This window comes from Theropithecus gelada, chromosome 4 (assembly GCF_003255815.1).
Source record: "Theropithecus gelada isolate Dixy chromosome 4, Tgel_1.0, whole genome shotgun sequence".
NCBI classification, from domain to species: Eukaryota; Metazoa; Chordata; class Mammalia; order Primates; family Cercopithecidae; genus Theropithecus; species Theropithecus gelada.
In genome coordinates this window covers 28,115,005-28,131,199 of record NC_037671.1, presented here as the reverse complement: position 1 = coordinate 28,131,199, position 16,195 = coordinate 28,115,005, and the positions used below count along the sequence as shown (strand labels likewise).

The 16,195-nt window shown below is 39.4% G+C and overlaps 1 protein-coding gene across 4 annotated transcripts in view; it reads left to right on the top strand.

The window, feature by feature from the left end:
- The window catches only part of LOC112622349 (cytidine monophosphate-N-acetylneuraminic acid hydroxylase), a 354,146-nt gene extending 340,681 nt beyond the window's left edge, over window positions 1-13,465 (top strand). For 3 of the 4 annotated variants that reach the window (XM_025381885.1, XM_025381884.1, XM_025381882.1), the window contains 5 exons: window positions 431-605; window positions 2,120-2,236; window positions 7,227-7,342; window positions 9,935-10,031; window positions 12,866-13,465. In XM_025381885.1, the coding sequence (XP_025237670.1) occupies window positions 431-605; window positions 2,120-2,236; window positions 7,227-7,342; window positions 9,935-10,031; window positions 12,866-12,928 (568 nt within the window). In that variant the 3' untranslated portion in view covers window positions 12,929-13,465. Of the gene's footprint in view, window positions 1-430; window positions 606-2,119; window positions 2,237-7,226; window positions 7,343-9,934; window positions 10,032-12,644 lie in introns of all 4 variants that reach the window. The other variant, XM_025381883.1, reaches the window with a different exon arrangement.
- Window positions 13,466-16,195: the final 2,730 nt, after the last annotated feature.

Here is a 16,195-nt window from a genome sequence, read left to right as displayed (position 1 = left end):
ATTTATTGAACACCTGCTATGGGTTCAGTCATGGTTGCTACTTTCACCAAACTTATATTCTAATTGGGGTGGGGAGGCACAAGTGTGCAGGCATCCACAAGATCATATGGCCAGATTATAAGCAACATTTCCATAATTTACTTATTTGGAACAAAGAGGCCCAAATTAGTGGTTTTCACACGTTTTTTTCTAGACATAGACTTCTTTCTTCAAATGAAATCTGACTTAGAAACCTATCACACTAGACAGTAGGAGCTGCTCTGATTTAGGCAATGGTGGGACCACTGAGGCACTTTTGTGGGACCCCTTGTGAATTATCTGAGCAGTCTCAAAGCTGCTAGTCTAGTTGACTTTTACTACTTAAGTACTAACTTTTGCCTTCATTACTTGTTGCTTTCTTTCACCGTTCTCACACCTTTGTGTCTTTAAGCAAGGGCATCATAGAGCCTCCAGAAGGGACCAAAATTTACAAGGATTCCTGGGATTTTGAACCTTATTTGGAAATCTTGAATGCTGCTGTAGGAGATGAAATATTTCTTCACTCATCCTGGATAAAAGAATACTTCACTTGGGCTGGATTTAAAGATTACAACCTTGTGGTCAGGGTATGCTATTGTTTTTCTTTGCTTTCTTGCATAATGGAAATACATGAACACCCCTTTGTTTTCCAATAAGCATTTATTAAGTCCTATCAACTGCCTAACAGAGAACAGATTTGACAGTGTGATCAGCAATCTCTTGTTGAATATTTAGAGAATGTTCTGAAGTCCCTAAGTTTTTCTTTTGGAACATCTTTTATCTCCTATCACCACATGTTTTTTGTTGTTTGTGAGTGTTTAGGCTTTGTTTTGGCATGGCAGGAACAGCTATTTAAACTGTGAGGCTAGAAGGTAGGATCCACCCAAAGAGGTGATGGCCTGGAGCAAGGTGAGGTAGAAGCAGGTAACCCTTATCTGCAGCTATACTGAGGCTGAATTGCACAAATTAAGAACTAGGCCTGGGTCTACAGCTTAAACTAGCCCTAACACATTCATACAGAGCCACAAGCTAAGAAAGAGTTCATGTTATAACCTAGTCACCAAAACTGGACATATCTCCAGAAGCAAACTAAATACTAGCAGACAGAGGGTGCAAGACAAAGAGGAGGTCTGAAATGGGACAGGAGTAACTGCAAAGTCAGCGAGTAAACAGCCACCTGTGGCTTATATGAGATGCCTGAGGATGCACAGGGGAGCAAATTTGGGGATGTCATCAGGAAATGGACAACACTCACACTTTTAAGACACGAGTATTCATTACCCTCAGGGTAAGAACTACTCCCAAGTTTATCTTTCAATTTCTGAACACTAATGCCAGATACTACTTACTATTCTCAAAAGCAATGATCCCCAAAAACCTAGCTGGGGCCCATGGCCAGTCTGTGGCAAAGTTTTTGCTGGCAAATAGTGAAATAAATAAGAGAGCAGGTATGTATGTCAACTCTCTTTTCTTGGGATGAATTGCTATTATTCCATGACTAAGTCCTTTCTATTTGGGTATTAAAACATTCTTTCTTCAATGAAATAAAAGGGTAGCAGAGGCAAGATTTTTTTCAGTCCTCACTTAGCCAAACAAATGGTTAATATCTATATTAGTTCCCAGATAATTTCTAGAAAATTGTCTTTGAAATCTAATGACCTAGGAAGCATTGGTAAATGATATTTTCATTAGGATAATTAGTATGAAAAAGAGAAAAACTTTTGACAGTTTTTTTATAAAACATTTTCAGTGAAACCATTTCTATATAGCTGGTATATGACAGTGAGAAACATTCCACATTTATTTCCTCACCTGCAAATTCATGCATGGTGGGATTTGATATCTCATTAGTAATAGTACTTCAGATAGAATAACCAGCTCTATACATTTGGTGTTATTGACATGAAGCTGTTTTGCTTATATAGACTAGGATTTGAATGTTACAGTTCAGGTGAGAGAAGAGACTCTTAATATTAATTTCCAGTTCATTGCTATCATTTATCATTTGAGAGTGTTTGAGTCTTACACATTCTTAGAATTTTTTAAAGACTTTGACCACTTGATTGATATTCTTCTCTTTACCATGTTGTCATTTGCACAGATGATTGAGACAGATGAGGACTTCAATCCTTTTCCTGGAGGATATGACTATTTGGTTGACTTTCTAGATTTATCCTTCCCAAAAGAAAGACCACAACGAGAACATCCCTATGAGGAAGTAAGCAGCAACACTGGTGGAAGTCTGCTTTTCTTCCTTCTTTCCATCCTTCCTTTCTTCCTTCCTTCCTCTCTTCCTTCCTTTCCTCCTAAATAAACTTTTAATTTTAGAATAACTTTAGATTTACAGAAAAGTTACAAGGATAGTACAAAGTACTATTAACAACTTACTTTACTATGGTACATTTGTCACAACTAACAAACCAATATTAAAAATATTGTTATTGATCAAAGTTCACACTTATTTCTTTATGAGCCATTCCCAAAGATTGACTTCTCTGTCTGCTTACTTCCAAACACCTGCTCAACCTAAGCTGTTATTAGACCTGTGAGCATTGATCTCTGCCTTCCGTTTCCTCTGCCCCTCCCAATGGGTGTCTCTGGAAAGGGAGTTAGATCAACATGAAGCATCACGTATTGATTGCATTCAAATTCTGAACAAATCTCTTTCTGGCAGCATTATGTAAAAAGCCGTGGCAGTGGAGACAGTGTCAAGATGGGGATTGATGCCCCTTTCTGCACATCATGATTCCTGATTAGGAGGCTTTGAGCAGTTATTTAAGCTGTCTGAGCTTTAGGGGTTTTTGTTTTTGTTTGCTTCCACAGGGCTTGCTCCCACCTTACCAGTTTGTCGTGATAGTCAAATGACATAATATATGTGAGCATGCATTGTAATTTAAAATTGTCTATGAACGTCAGAATCATTAGTTACAAGGATACACAGTCTGCCCTTAAACTTATTGTATGTGCCATTTAAATGTGTGATGCCCTAAATGTAGAAGTTTAAATATACCTTCACCTAATAGATGTAATAAATGTGCTCTTAAACTACGTTTTAATAAATTGACTAGTATGTCTGTGTTTACTAAAATACTTGCTATTGAAGAAATCCTATATTGAAACTTCAGTAAAACTAATAGTCTACTACCTGATTTATAGGTATTTAAAAAAAAAGAAAAAAACTGGCACTGGGCACAGTGGCTCACACCTGTAATCCCAGCACTTTGGGAGGCCAAGGCAGGTGGATTGCCTGAGGTCAGGAGTTTGAGACCAGCCTGGCCAACATGGTGAAATCCCATATCTACTAGAAATACAAAAATTAGCTGGGCGTGGTTGTGGGCACCTGTAGTCCCAGCTACGTGGGAGGCTGAGGCAGGAGAATCGCTTGAACCCAGGAGACAGCAGTTTCAGTGAGCCAAGATCATGCCATTGTACTCCAACCTGGGTGACAGAGCAAAACTCGGTCTCAAAAAACAAACAAACAAACAAAAACCAAAACAAAACTCGATTTTTACCTGTAAGAAAATCCTGTGTGAGACACCGTATAGATGATAAATAGGCTTACACCTTTTTAGACAAAATGACTCTTTGCATTTATTGCTTTATATATCAAACACTTACCTAGCTTGCTTTATGCCAAGCACAGTGTTAAACACTTTGCAAATATTAAGACATTTAATCCAACAACAACCCTATGAACAGATATTACTGTCTGCCCCCATTTCATAGATGAAGAAACTGCGGTTATAAGAGTTAGAATAACTTGCCCATGGTTGTACAGCTAATGAATGGTGGTGCGGGGCTTTAACTCAAGCAGTCTAGCTCAAAGTCTATGCTCTTAGCCACTGTGTAGCCTTTCAAATCTGAATTTACAAAACCTATAAATTGAGATGTCTGTCGGCCTCAAGAGATTCACCTTTGAAAATTTTTAAATAACTTCATTTAAAATATTTAATTTGGAAAAAATATCACTTTTTCACAGCTTTCCATAATGCATCTGCTGGAGAGAGCAAGTAGCAGCTCTGTTGCAGATTTAAATACACCATGGGGCAAATCACGATGCCATCTCTGCACATGGTGCTGTTATAATGTTGCTTGAGGGCTTTTATCGCCCAGGATTTTAGGGAGAGTTCTATATGCTGAGGTTTGGTTAAAGGGGTTATGCCTATATGTGGAAGAGCTCCTTTTCTTGCTACCTGGAGCCTTCTTATATTGCCTCCCTCCTGCCACCTTTTTGGAGGTATTAATTGCCTTTCAAACTCATCATTTCTATCACACTGACTCTCCATTCTTAAATGCATGGCTCCTGTAGCTCACCATCCTCCCACACCAATCTGGAAGGGCTCCTCTCTAACTCTGCTGCAAATCCACCTTTCACTGCCTCCAGGCCCCACCCATGCCTTTCCCTTCCTTGCTTCACTTCTATGTGGGACTTTCTGCTTAACTGTCTCCTGCCTCATGGTGTGTAAGTTTCAGCATGTAATTCTGGGTGACTAATCATATTCCATAGACACCCGAAGGTATTGCTCCTTTGGCTTCCCGTTACAGACAAGGTTGCTCTAAAGAAAACTTATACTAGGTTGATCCTCCTTTCTTTGTGGGTGACTTTTAAGAATTACAGGATTAGTCCATATTTACTCATAAAAAGACTTTTTTCAGCTGATTTGGGGCTCTTATGTACAGGTGTAGGATCTGTCATTCCATAGGCTCTACTTAGAGGGCTTGCACACTGGTGCAAGGCACATCTTGTAAACTGGTGAAGCTAGGTGCAGATTGCATCAAGTAGAATGCAGGAGGAGAAGGGGGCAGGCCTGCTAAGCTCCAGCTGATCTGAAATTTCCAGAGAACTTGAAAATCTGGCTTTTCATGTGAAATACCCAAATTTATAAATGTAGAAAGCAGAGTCAATGTTCTTAAAGAGCTATAGACTACATGAAATGAGAGCTAGGCTGTATTTGGCCAAAGGATCATCAGTATGCTTTAAGCTGTGAAGGTGAGGAGAGGGGGTAGTAGGCTAGAAGCTAGTAGGCTAGGGGACCCCTGAGTGCCAAAATGTGGAGGCTCTTGCTTTCAGCATCACAAATACACTACCTTGTTCTCCCCTCACTCCAAAATTGATTCTATGTATTGAGATAACTGTCTAAATATATTTGACCTGGGAGCCATATGTAGTGTAGGGACGGGGCCAGCTATCTCATGGACATACTTTTGTGCTCGCCCTGCTGTCATCCACAGTACCTACTTCTCTTCCCTCCACATCTGAATGCCCCTCCATGTACTATCTGGGATTCTACAGTCTCTGCCCTGCATCTTTGGTTTCCATTTGTCTGCATGCTTTGTAGAGTCACGTAATTAGTTGAATTCTCCTGTCAATGAATCACTTCCGTTTCTTTTCACTGTAGCAGTTTATTCCTGCATAATTGCTTGGCAACATTTTAGTTGGATCTGGAAATGCAAAGGAGATAGATTATGCACGCAATTTGTCCATCATTGTGAAGCAATAGTCTTCTCCTTAGCCCAGTGACAGTACCTCCTTGTTTTCCTGAATATTCTTTTGCATTCTTTTGGAGTTCCTCTTTCCCCAGCCACTGCTTAAATCTCTTGTTTCCTTCCAGGACTCTGTGTTCATTCCACTGTTCTTCCCAAGTCTCTTCCTGGGTAAACTCACCTGCTAACATCACTTCTCTGCTAATGACTCCAAAAATAATCCATATGTCCAGCCCAGAGCTCTCTCTGGCTGCCTCTAGTGCTGTCAAGCTTTGGGTTCTTCCATAGTCAACTGTCTGCGAGATATAATTGTCTGGATTTCTGAATCCTTAGCACCTAATTTTCAACTTGTTCAAAGTTCAACTCCTCATCCTCCTCCTTTAAAATGTTCTTTTTCCTTTTTCTATCTGATCGTGGGTAATATCATTCCCCAAGTCAGTCAAGCTAGAAACAAAGGAGTAATCTTTGGTTCTTCCCTTTTCCTGCATCCCCAAACCTAATCAATAATCTAGACCTTTCCATTTTACACCCCAAATATTTCTTCAATCTACTTCCAGTTCTCCTGTGTGCTCCTCTCCCAGCTAAAAGGCCAAGAAAGGCCATTTACCCTGCACTGGGAGGAACCAGGTCCTGGTAATGCATCTTAGCCAGGCCGACCTTAACCTGACCAAACTGTGGAATCATGTTTCTAAACCTCTGTTAGCAAAACTGTGACCTATGTTTGTAACCTCAGTTCATAATAGATATAATTGTTTTATATAAATGGTGCAAAAAAGAGAAATAGATCTAAAAATGCCAAACTTCCAATCAGTCTGTGTCATTTAATAGCCTCTCACTTATGAAAAGTTTGCCTCTACTGGTATTGGCATGATATTTACCAGGGGAAAATGTGATGCAGACACTGAAGGGGCTCCTAACACTGGTACTGATGGATTGTTAAAACTAAGTCCAACCAAGGACAACTTCTCTTTATTTTCTTTATATAAATTATCTCATTTTTTTCTCACAATCGTCTCATAATAGAGAAACGGAGGCTTAGCAAGCTTAAGGTCACATAATTAGTAAGTGCAGGGCTGAGACTCAAGACCATCTCTGCTTGTCTCTTAATCCTGTGCTGCTTTGGCTTTTCAACAGTTTAAAAGTTGGGATTTTTTAAGGATAAGGATCTTGACCACATGATTTAAAGTAATCCTGTTCTGTGACAGGCCAGAAACTACAGACTGTTGTGAGCTTGCAGGCTCTGCTTTGCCTCTAAATGTTCAGGTGGAGACTTGAACACTCGGCTTTTAGAATGACAATGATAGCAAAGATTTCTTGAGTGCTTACTATGTGCCAGGCTTTAAGTGTTGTATATACATCCTCACAACAATCCTATAAGGCATATTCTATTATTCTCTTCATTTTATAGATAAGAAAGCCAAGGCACAGAATGGTGACCAAGATCACACAGCTAGAACCTGGATTTGAACCCAGCAATCTGCAGTCTGTGCTCTCAGCCAGATACTCCCCCTGCTCTTAATCCATTTCCTGTTTTCCTTCTTTCAAGTCCTGCTGCACTTAGCTTCTTTCCTTTTCTCCTCAGCCTGTGATATCTGCTCCCAGAGACTTTTCTCCTTGGCTCTCCATGCCTCTGCCATCATGGGCAGCTGCTTCTCCCAGGGACAGGAGGGATCCATACTCTGCTGCCTGGGTTGCCCCTGCGAGTGGTTCCATGTCTATTTCAGATCCGTAGCCGGGTGGATGTCATCAGACACGTGGTGAAGAATGGTCTACTCTGGGATGAGTTGTATATAGGATTCCAAACACGGCTCCAGCGGGATCCTGACATATACCATCACCTGTAAGTCTGGAAGCACCTGGCGCCCCCAGGCCACTGCTGAGGCTGCTGTGGATATGCATAAGCAGTCAGTGACTGCCTAAGCCCCCAGATTCTGACTAATATGTGAGATTCCACCATTAGCGCTTCATTCCTTTGTTGGTTAAAAAGCAATTCTGGTTAGGAAGGTATAACATTAAAGAGTCATTTATACATTCATATGAATGTGTTCCTGCACCCTTCTGGAAGTGGGTTTTGGTGTAAGAAAGAGAAATACATTATAAGAGGGAAAGGGTATGTTTGCCAAGACAAGAATGAGTATTTGTGTGGCAAAGACATGGTCATTGAATTAGTGAATTCCTGTATCACATTTTTGTCTGTGCTCAACTCTGAGCATGAATTTGGTAGGCTAGTTGGTTTAAGGGAATGGCCCATGAGTTTCTGTCTGCCTGCACTTCAAAACTGTTTAAGTCATTAGGATCATATTTAGAATATTTGCACTGATATCTCAGAAAGGGCAATTTGCCATTTTTTGCAAAATAATCAAAGGAAAGAGTACTTTTTCTCATTACCGCAGATCCTCTGAAAAAATGCAGAAATTTAATTTAAAAATTCTAATTATTTAAAATGTATAAGCAAAAGTTTGTACTCTGAGCTTGCAAGCAGAGGCATTTATTAAAATTTCTTTTTTACTTATTTCCTTTTGAATGTTTTTAAATGATATGGAAAAGTTTAAGAATGTGAAGCTATATAAAATAAAAAGGAAGTAACCCCACCAAGTCCCTCTCAGGAAGCCCTGTTTCCTGCCCTTCCTTCCACCCACTCTTATGGTAACGTTTGATAATAGCTCAGTGTGCACCCTCACAGGCCAAGCGACGTTTCTCTAAATATATTTGTTTTCAATAAAATGTTCCACATAGTTGGTGGTGAGGGAGTGTTATTGTTGCTGTTTTTATTTTTTATTTTTTTAATTTTGGCAAAGCATGCACCACCTTTGGGATGTTGCTATAGTTTTTAAATGAAACCCTAGTACATATGTTCTGCAACTTGCATTTTTTACTCATCAATATATCTTAGAGAGCCTTCCACATTGGGACATCCAGGTCAACCTCAAATCTTTCAATAGCTGTAAAACATTCCAAGTTTTTTAAATCATTTTCAACAGATCATATACCTAACTCTTGTTCTAGAAAGAAAGGAATCTGGCAACTTTTGAGGGGATCTTGGGGATTTTTTTCCTTAAGAAAATAATTCCGTCTTGGAAACCACTAAACTCTATCTTGTTCCATCGTGTTTTGGTAACAAGGGTCACAAATGTAAGAAGATGTCATCGTGAATATTGGGAAGCAGTCACAGCCCACTTTATCTTGTTGCTCTGAAAATGGGATTTGTGAATTTACTAAACATTCTTATGGTTATAAAAAAAAAATACATATCCACTGTCAAAAATCTGAAATATATATATTTAATATATAAATGTGTGTGTGTGTGTGTATGTGTGTGTGTGTATATATATATATATATATATATATTTTTTTTTTTTTTTTTTTTTTGAGACGGAGTCTTGCTCTGCCATCAGGGCTGGAGGTGCAGTGGTGTGATCTCGGCTCACTGCAAGCTCCGCCTCTCGGGTTCACGCCATTCTCCTGCCTCAGCCTCCCGAGTAGCTGGGACTACAGGTGCCCGCCACCACGCCCGGCTGATTTTTTTCTATTTTTTTTTTTTAGTAGAGACGGGGTTTCACTGTGTTAGCCAGGATGGTCTCGATCTCCTGATCTCGTGATCCACCCGCCTTGGCCTCCCAAAGTGCTGGGATTACAGCCGTGAGCCACCGTGCCTGGCCTGAAAAAAATATTTTAAAACGAAAAATTAAAACTACAAATAATCCCACTACCCAAAAAGAATAATTTATATTTGGGTGTCTAGCTAATCTTTCTTTTTTTCCTTAAAAGCACATATACCCTACATACTTTTCTACCTGTGTGTTTATCAAAGTGATTTTCCACAGTATTGTATTTTCCTACATCATTTTTAATGCCTGCCTACCTGATACCACATACCTATATTAGTACTTTATTTAACCTCTGTGATCTTGAAGTCATTTCTAACTTTTTACTATTTGAAACAATGGCAGATAATCATGTGGATGTGTCTTGCACACATTCATAGTGACTTCTGTAAGTTAAATTCCTAGGAGCAGGGCTGCTGCATTCTATGAATACAGTGTCTAGGCTTTTAGTGCCCTCTACCAAATCGTTCTTTGGGAAGCCAGTTCACCTTTCCAAAAATAATGTATGAGAGAATACATTTACCTGTACCTTCACTAATACTAGATTCTATTGCTTTTGTGTACGGGATATAGATCTAGATTTTCACATATGAGGATTCCTTAAAGCAAGGAACATCATAGTACAGTAAAAATAAGACAAAATCATCATGTTCTGAGGGACTATCTGTGTTCAACACCCCGAAAGTTCTGAGCTACATCAACAGCTGGAACCGTACAGAAACACTATCTCTTAGGGAGGACAGAGTACCAGGTACCAAATAGATCCTGGCAAATGAACAGGCATGAAAGTTTCCAGAGCACATTCCCATGCTTTATCTCTCTTACAGGTTTTGGAATCATTTTCAAATAAAACTTCCCCTCACGCCACCCAACTGGAGGTCATTCCTGACGTGCTGTGAGCAGAATGGGCCTGGGATTTCACAAGTAAGGAATATCCTGTAGGTTTGGGAGCCATCCTACCATGCATCCTATGACACTCTCTTTGACACCTAAATTAAGCAGACACCCTGCCTGACAGAAACCTGACTTTTGGGGGACTGAGAACAGCTAACATTACAAGAACATTCAAGTGTTTTAAAAAGTAAATTAACAGGCTGGGCGCGGTGGCTTACACCTGTAATCCCAGCACTTCGGGAGGCCAAGGCGGGTGGATCACCTGAGGTCAGGAGTTTGAAACCTGCCTGGCCAACATGGTGAAACTACGTCTCTACTAAAAATACAAAAATTAGGTGTGGTGGTACTTGCCTATAATCACAGCTACTCAAGAGGCTGAGGCAGGAGAATTGCTTGAACAAGGGAGGTGGAGGTTGCAGTGAGCCGAGATTTGTGCCATTGCACTCCAGCCTGGGAGACAAAAGCAAAAGTCCATCCCCCCACCCCCACCACCAAAAAAAAAATGTAAATCAATAGTGCATCCAGTCCAGAGTCCATAGAACCTTTGGCCTGGTTGAGGTAAACATACAGCCTATAAGTAAACAAAACCAAAACTCGTCCAGGTTTTGAATATTTGAAATGTAATCCTGAGCACACGAGGGAAAACAGCAACAAAAACTGAAGAGAGACAAACTAAAAACCGAGGGTGAGATGGAAAGCAGCACCTCCTCATTTCTGATAGACCTCTCTCCTCTTTTGGACTAATGATGATGAACTTGCTTAGCACAAATCAGATTTGACATTCCTTTCCTACAGCCTGAGATACGATTTTATTAAGTGAATTATAAAGCCTGTCTCAGCCAGGCGCAGTGACTCATGCCTGTAATCCCAGCACTTGGGAGGCTGAGGTGGGCAGATCACTTGAGGTCAGGAGTTCGAGACCAGCCTGGCCAACATGGTGAAACCCCATCTCTACTAAAAATACAAAAATTAGCCAGGTATGGTGGTGGGTGCCTGTAGTCCAAGGTACTTGGGAGACTGAGGCATGAGAATCACTGGAGCTGGGAAGGCGGAGGTTGCAGTGAGCCAAGATTGCACCACTGCACTCCAGCCTGGGCCACAGATGGAAACACTTGTCTCAAAAAAAAAACCTGTCTCCTATGCTTCTGATTGAAGGGACCATATAATATGACTGCAAAGACAGTAAACTCTTTGAGTCATGCATTTATTTGTTCCACAAACAGCGATCCCATCCCATTGTGTTATAATCTATTTATTAATTGTCTTTCCCAATAGATACTGAGATTCTTAAAACTAGGAATTGTCACCTGGGTAGCCCTAGTGCCTAGCACAGTGCTGAGCACACATACAGTTTTATTCCTAATATGAATTCAAGGAAGGAAGGTACAAGTGAATTTCTCTTTCCCATTGTCAGCATGACTTGCCTCTTAAAATAGGCTTCAGTGTCTTCACCAGCAAAATTGAGGTTTGAATTAGAATATCTTTTACATCCTTTCCAGTTGTAAAGTTATTTGTTCCATACTCTAATCGACCATAAGGCACTGGGCTAGAACTTCTAAGTTATAAGTTAGAAGGGATGCTAAGGAAATTCACATGCAACTTTATTACAAGGCTGACTCTCATGAGCACCGTATTTGTTGTACAAACAGAGTATCAGGAATACTGAGGAAAGAAAGATTGCATCTGAGGTTTTGAGATGACCAGGAAGAACGTTGTAGAGAGGTAGCATTTGGGGAGTAAGGGGTAGGGGATTGGCTTAAAGATTGGGAAAAGTTTTAAACAAGCTAAAATAGAGGAGAGAGATGGTAGGAAGAATATTCCAGACAGAAAGAGTAGGTGAGGTTAAAAGGTGGAAAAATACAAGGTGAATTCAAGCAATGGCAAGTCTTCCTCATATGGCACCGAAGTAAGGGGAACCAGGAAAGGGGCATGAGTAGAAACTGGGAAAATAAGGAGAGTTAAGAGGGCTCAATGCAGATGCTGAGCAGGGTTTAGCTGTTGTGAAAAAGCAAGAGGAATAAAAGAAAAGGAGGCAGCAGATAGAGCAACAAGTCCAAGCTCTTAGAGATGGAGCAGTTTTAAAAGAAAAGTTAAAAGTTTTTCTGTATAAGTGGGTGAATGAAGCAGAGCAGAGCAGAGATAAAGGCAATAGGAATCGAGAGGTCACTGTGTGCATTTGGACATTGCTGTATCAAGGAGACTTGGAGTCTGACTTGAGTTAAAATTCCAGCAATGTCACATACCATATGACCTTGGGAAAATTATTGGATCTCTTTGTGTTCCAGATTTCCACCTGTAAAATGAATGTAATAATAGCATTTACCTCACAGGGTTGTGTCACAGTATGAGGCATGTCTAGAAAAGTGACATGCCACGGAAAGTGAACAATAGCTATTGACCATGTCAGCCCCACGAAATAAACAGGAGCACCATGTGGCCCACAGTCAGTTGGTAAATCCTTAAGAACTTAGGAGGAAGGTCATATTCCAGTTCACATTCCTGTTTTAGATTCTCGCTTATCTTAAAGCATTATAGACCTTGAACTAAATAAGAATAAAAATTTGCCCCAATGCAGTAAGAAAATGAAAAAGCATTGAAATGAGACTCATACTGTTGTTCATTAATAATATCTTCATTTCACAGGAATGCAAAACCACATGAAAATTTCAAGAATTCACTGATGAATGAAAAACAAAATAAAAATTTATCATTACATCTTGAATACAGGAAGCTTACAGCAAAGAGACTATGCTTTATGACATCAGCAATGGATAATTCTATGTTGCCTTTGTGATTTGTGTATATAGCTTACATTTATAGATCACTACATAGCGAGATTAAAAAATATTTTATTCCATCCACAGTTCTCTACAAAAAGAACCAATGAACCCAATAAGAACAAATTATCTGTGGAAAACAAAGCATAACTGTAGTAGATACGAATCCAATCACCAAGGAAACAGGAAGAGGAAAACATCCAAAACTACAATGAGGATAGGAAATGGCCTGTTTTTGTGATATTCGTATGATTAAGACACAAATTTTTTCCTAGGAAAATGTGATTGTTAACTAGGATTCTGTTTTACATGTTGACATTTCCAACACACACACCACTGATTTGAATTTCAAAATTTATTTTCTGATTATATATGCTACGTCTGATTCTGAAGATACAAAAATTCAATGGTGGAATTTGTTTCCTGAAATTTCTAGATTCATACTTAGTAATAGAAGTGTTTATTACCAACTTCTCATTTAGATTAACATCAATGATGTTTGATTATTCTGGTTAACCACACACATTATGCATAACAATAATGCTAGAAATTGAGGAATTATATTTTGTGATTTATCCTGTGTGATAAATTATTCAATTTTCACTGAAAATAAATATAATGTATATCAATATAATGTAGGTCAGAGTGTCTATGGTGAACAAATAAAAGATTATTTTAAAATATGAATTTTTCTCATACTAAGTCTATATTCTCATGCTATCTTTCCAGTTCTCTCCTTCTGATATCCTGATATCACCAGTTCCTTGACAACCAGACCACCAATTCACTGACCTGATATCAGCTCCTATGTCCTCACTTCCCTTTGCACTCTTCTTGCATATATCCCCACATCTCCTGCTCTCTCCCCATCTCTAGTATCTCATGTCTCACTTCCATTACTTAAATAAAAAACCATGAAATCATCTTTCTACTTGGCCCTCACATCCACTCTGTCAACAAATTGTCACCTCCACCTTCAGAATATATCCAGGGTCTGACCAATTTCTACCACTTCCACTGCTACCAAGATCAGAAGAGGAAGGGAACTCATAAAAGTACGATAATCTTGGCATCAGGGACTGATTTTCCTCCGCAGACATCTGCCAATTCCAGAAAAGGTCAAGAAACTGAATGCCTCAAAATCTGCTCAAAGCCATTTACTGGGAGATGTCTCATGATTGACACGCTCCTAGTGTGAAGTCACCCTAAAGAGTGCCAGGGAAGCTGCTAGCTCTTGGGCGCTGCCACCACACCTGGCCCCCTAACTTGTTTTTTGAAGCAAAAATATTGACACCAACACATGACAAGAACATGTGGGGAAACAAAAATTTCAGGACAATTTCAGAAATGAACACAGATGCAAAATCCCAAACAAAGTATCAACAAATCGAACCTAGCAATTTATAAAAAGGATGATTTATTACAACTCAGTTGGCTTTAGTCTCAATGCAAAGTTAGTTTCACATGTGAAAATCAACCACATTAACTGAATAAAGGAGAAATTTTAGTCTGGACACGGTGGCTCACGCTGGTAATCCCAGCACTTTGGGAGGACAAGGTGGGAGGATCACTTAAGCGCAGGAGTTTGAGACCAGCAATTTCAGACCAGCCTGGGCAACACAGTAAGATTCTACAAAATTTTTTTTTTAAATTAGCTGTGCATCACGGCATGCACCTGTAATCTCAGCTACTCAGAAGACTGAGGCAGGAAGATCACTTGAGCCCAGGAGGTGGAGGCTTCAGTGAGCCAGGGTCATGCCACTGCACTCAACCTGGGCAACAGAGTAAGACCCTGACTATAAATAGAAGAAATTGTATAGGATTATGTCAATATATGTACAAAAAACATTTGATAAATGTTTTAATAGCCATTCATGAACTTAAGTGAATAAAGAAACTCATAGTAACTGGGAATAGAAAAGATCTTTCTCTGAAAGAAACACTACAGCAAATATTTTAGCAGTGAGATGTTTAAACCTTCCCAGATTGGAAGTATTGCAATATAATGAAAATTCTAGTCAGTGCAATAAGGCAAGAAATACGAAGTATAATTATTAGAAGAAATAGATTAGTTGCAGACAATATTCTTGTGAACACAGAAAATTCAAAACATTCTACAGATAAGTAGAAATAATGTTTAGCAAGGTTTCTGATATACAGTCAATATACAGAAAAAAACTAATATTTATCAGTGATCAACAGAAAATAAAAATTTTAAAAGATGCCTTTTATAATAACATCAAAATATCAAATACCTAGGAATAAATCTAATAAAGTATGTGCACTATCTCTAAACAAAAGCTACAAAACAGTATTGAGCTAAACCTAAATATCAAAGATGTAATAGAGGGACATGTCATGCTAATGAACTGGAAGACTCAATCTTTTTTTTTTTTTTTTTTTTTTTTTTTGAGACAGTCTTGCTCTGACACCCAGGCTGGAGTACAGTAGCCCGATCTCAGCTCTCTGCAACCTCCACTTCCAGCGTTCAAGCAATTCTCCTGCCTCAGCTGCCTGAGGAGCTGGGATTACAGGTGCCCACCACCACACCCAGCTAATTTTTGTAGATTTCATAGAGACGGGGTTTCACCATGTTGGCAAAGCAGGTCTCGAACTCCTGACCTCAGGTGATCCGCCCACCTCGGTCTTCCAAAATGCTGGGATTACAGGTGTGAGCCACCGTGCCCTGCCAAGACTCAATATTTTTTAAATGTCAAATTTACCCAACAAGTTTTAAGCCTTTCAACAGGTATTTATTTTATGGAAATTGAGAGGCAGTTTCTAAAATGTGTGTAGCAATAGAAAATTTCAAGAGTAACCAAGGCACTCTTTAAAGAAGATGAGGAATAAGGAGGGTAGGAAGAAGGGGAGAAGGAGGTGGAGAGGGAGGAGTAGAAGAAGACAGTATATGTTCTACCGGATAACAAAATTTATAGTAATTTGACAGTAGGGTAAGTGGCTCAAGGGAGACAGATCAATATAACAGAATGGAAAGCACAAAAACTCAGGCAAACATGGAGACTTCCTTTAAGACAAAGATGGTACTGCAGATCAGTGGAGAAGGTGATTTAAACAAATGTGCTAGTTGAATTGGATGTCATATGCTTGGAGCCTTGACCCCTATGTTATAACAGAAACAAGGAATCAATGTGAGGTGAATTATAGATCTAAATGTGAAAAGCAAAACAATAAAACTTCTAGATGATGATATATGGAAATATCTTTGTGACCTTGCTGACAAGATTTCTTAAACAGAACACAAAGCAGCCCTAACCATCAAGAGAAAAAAATTGAACAATTAGACTACAGTAAATATAAACTCTATTCATGGCCCAGCAATCTCACTCTCAGCTGTTTACCCAAGAGAAATGGAAATAGGTTCACAAAAAACTTAATAATGTTTGCAGCAGCTTTATT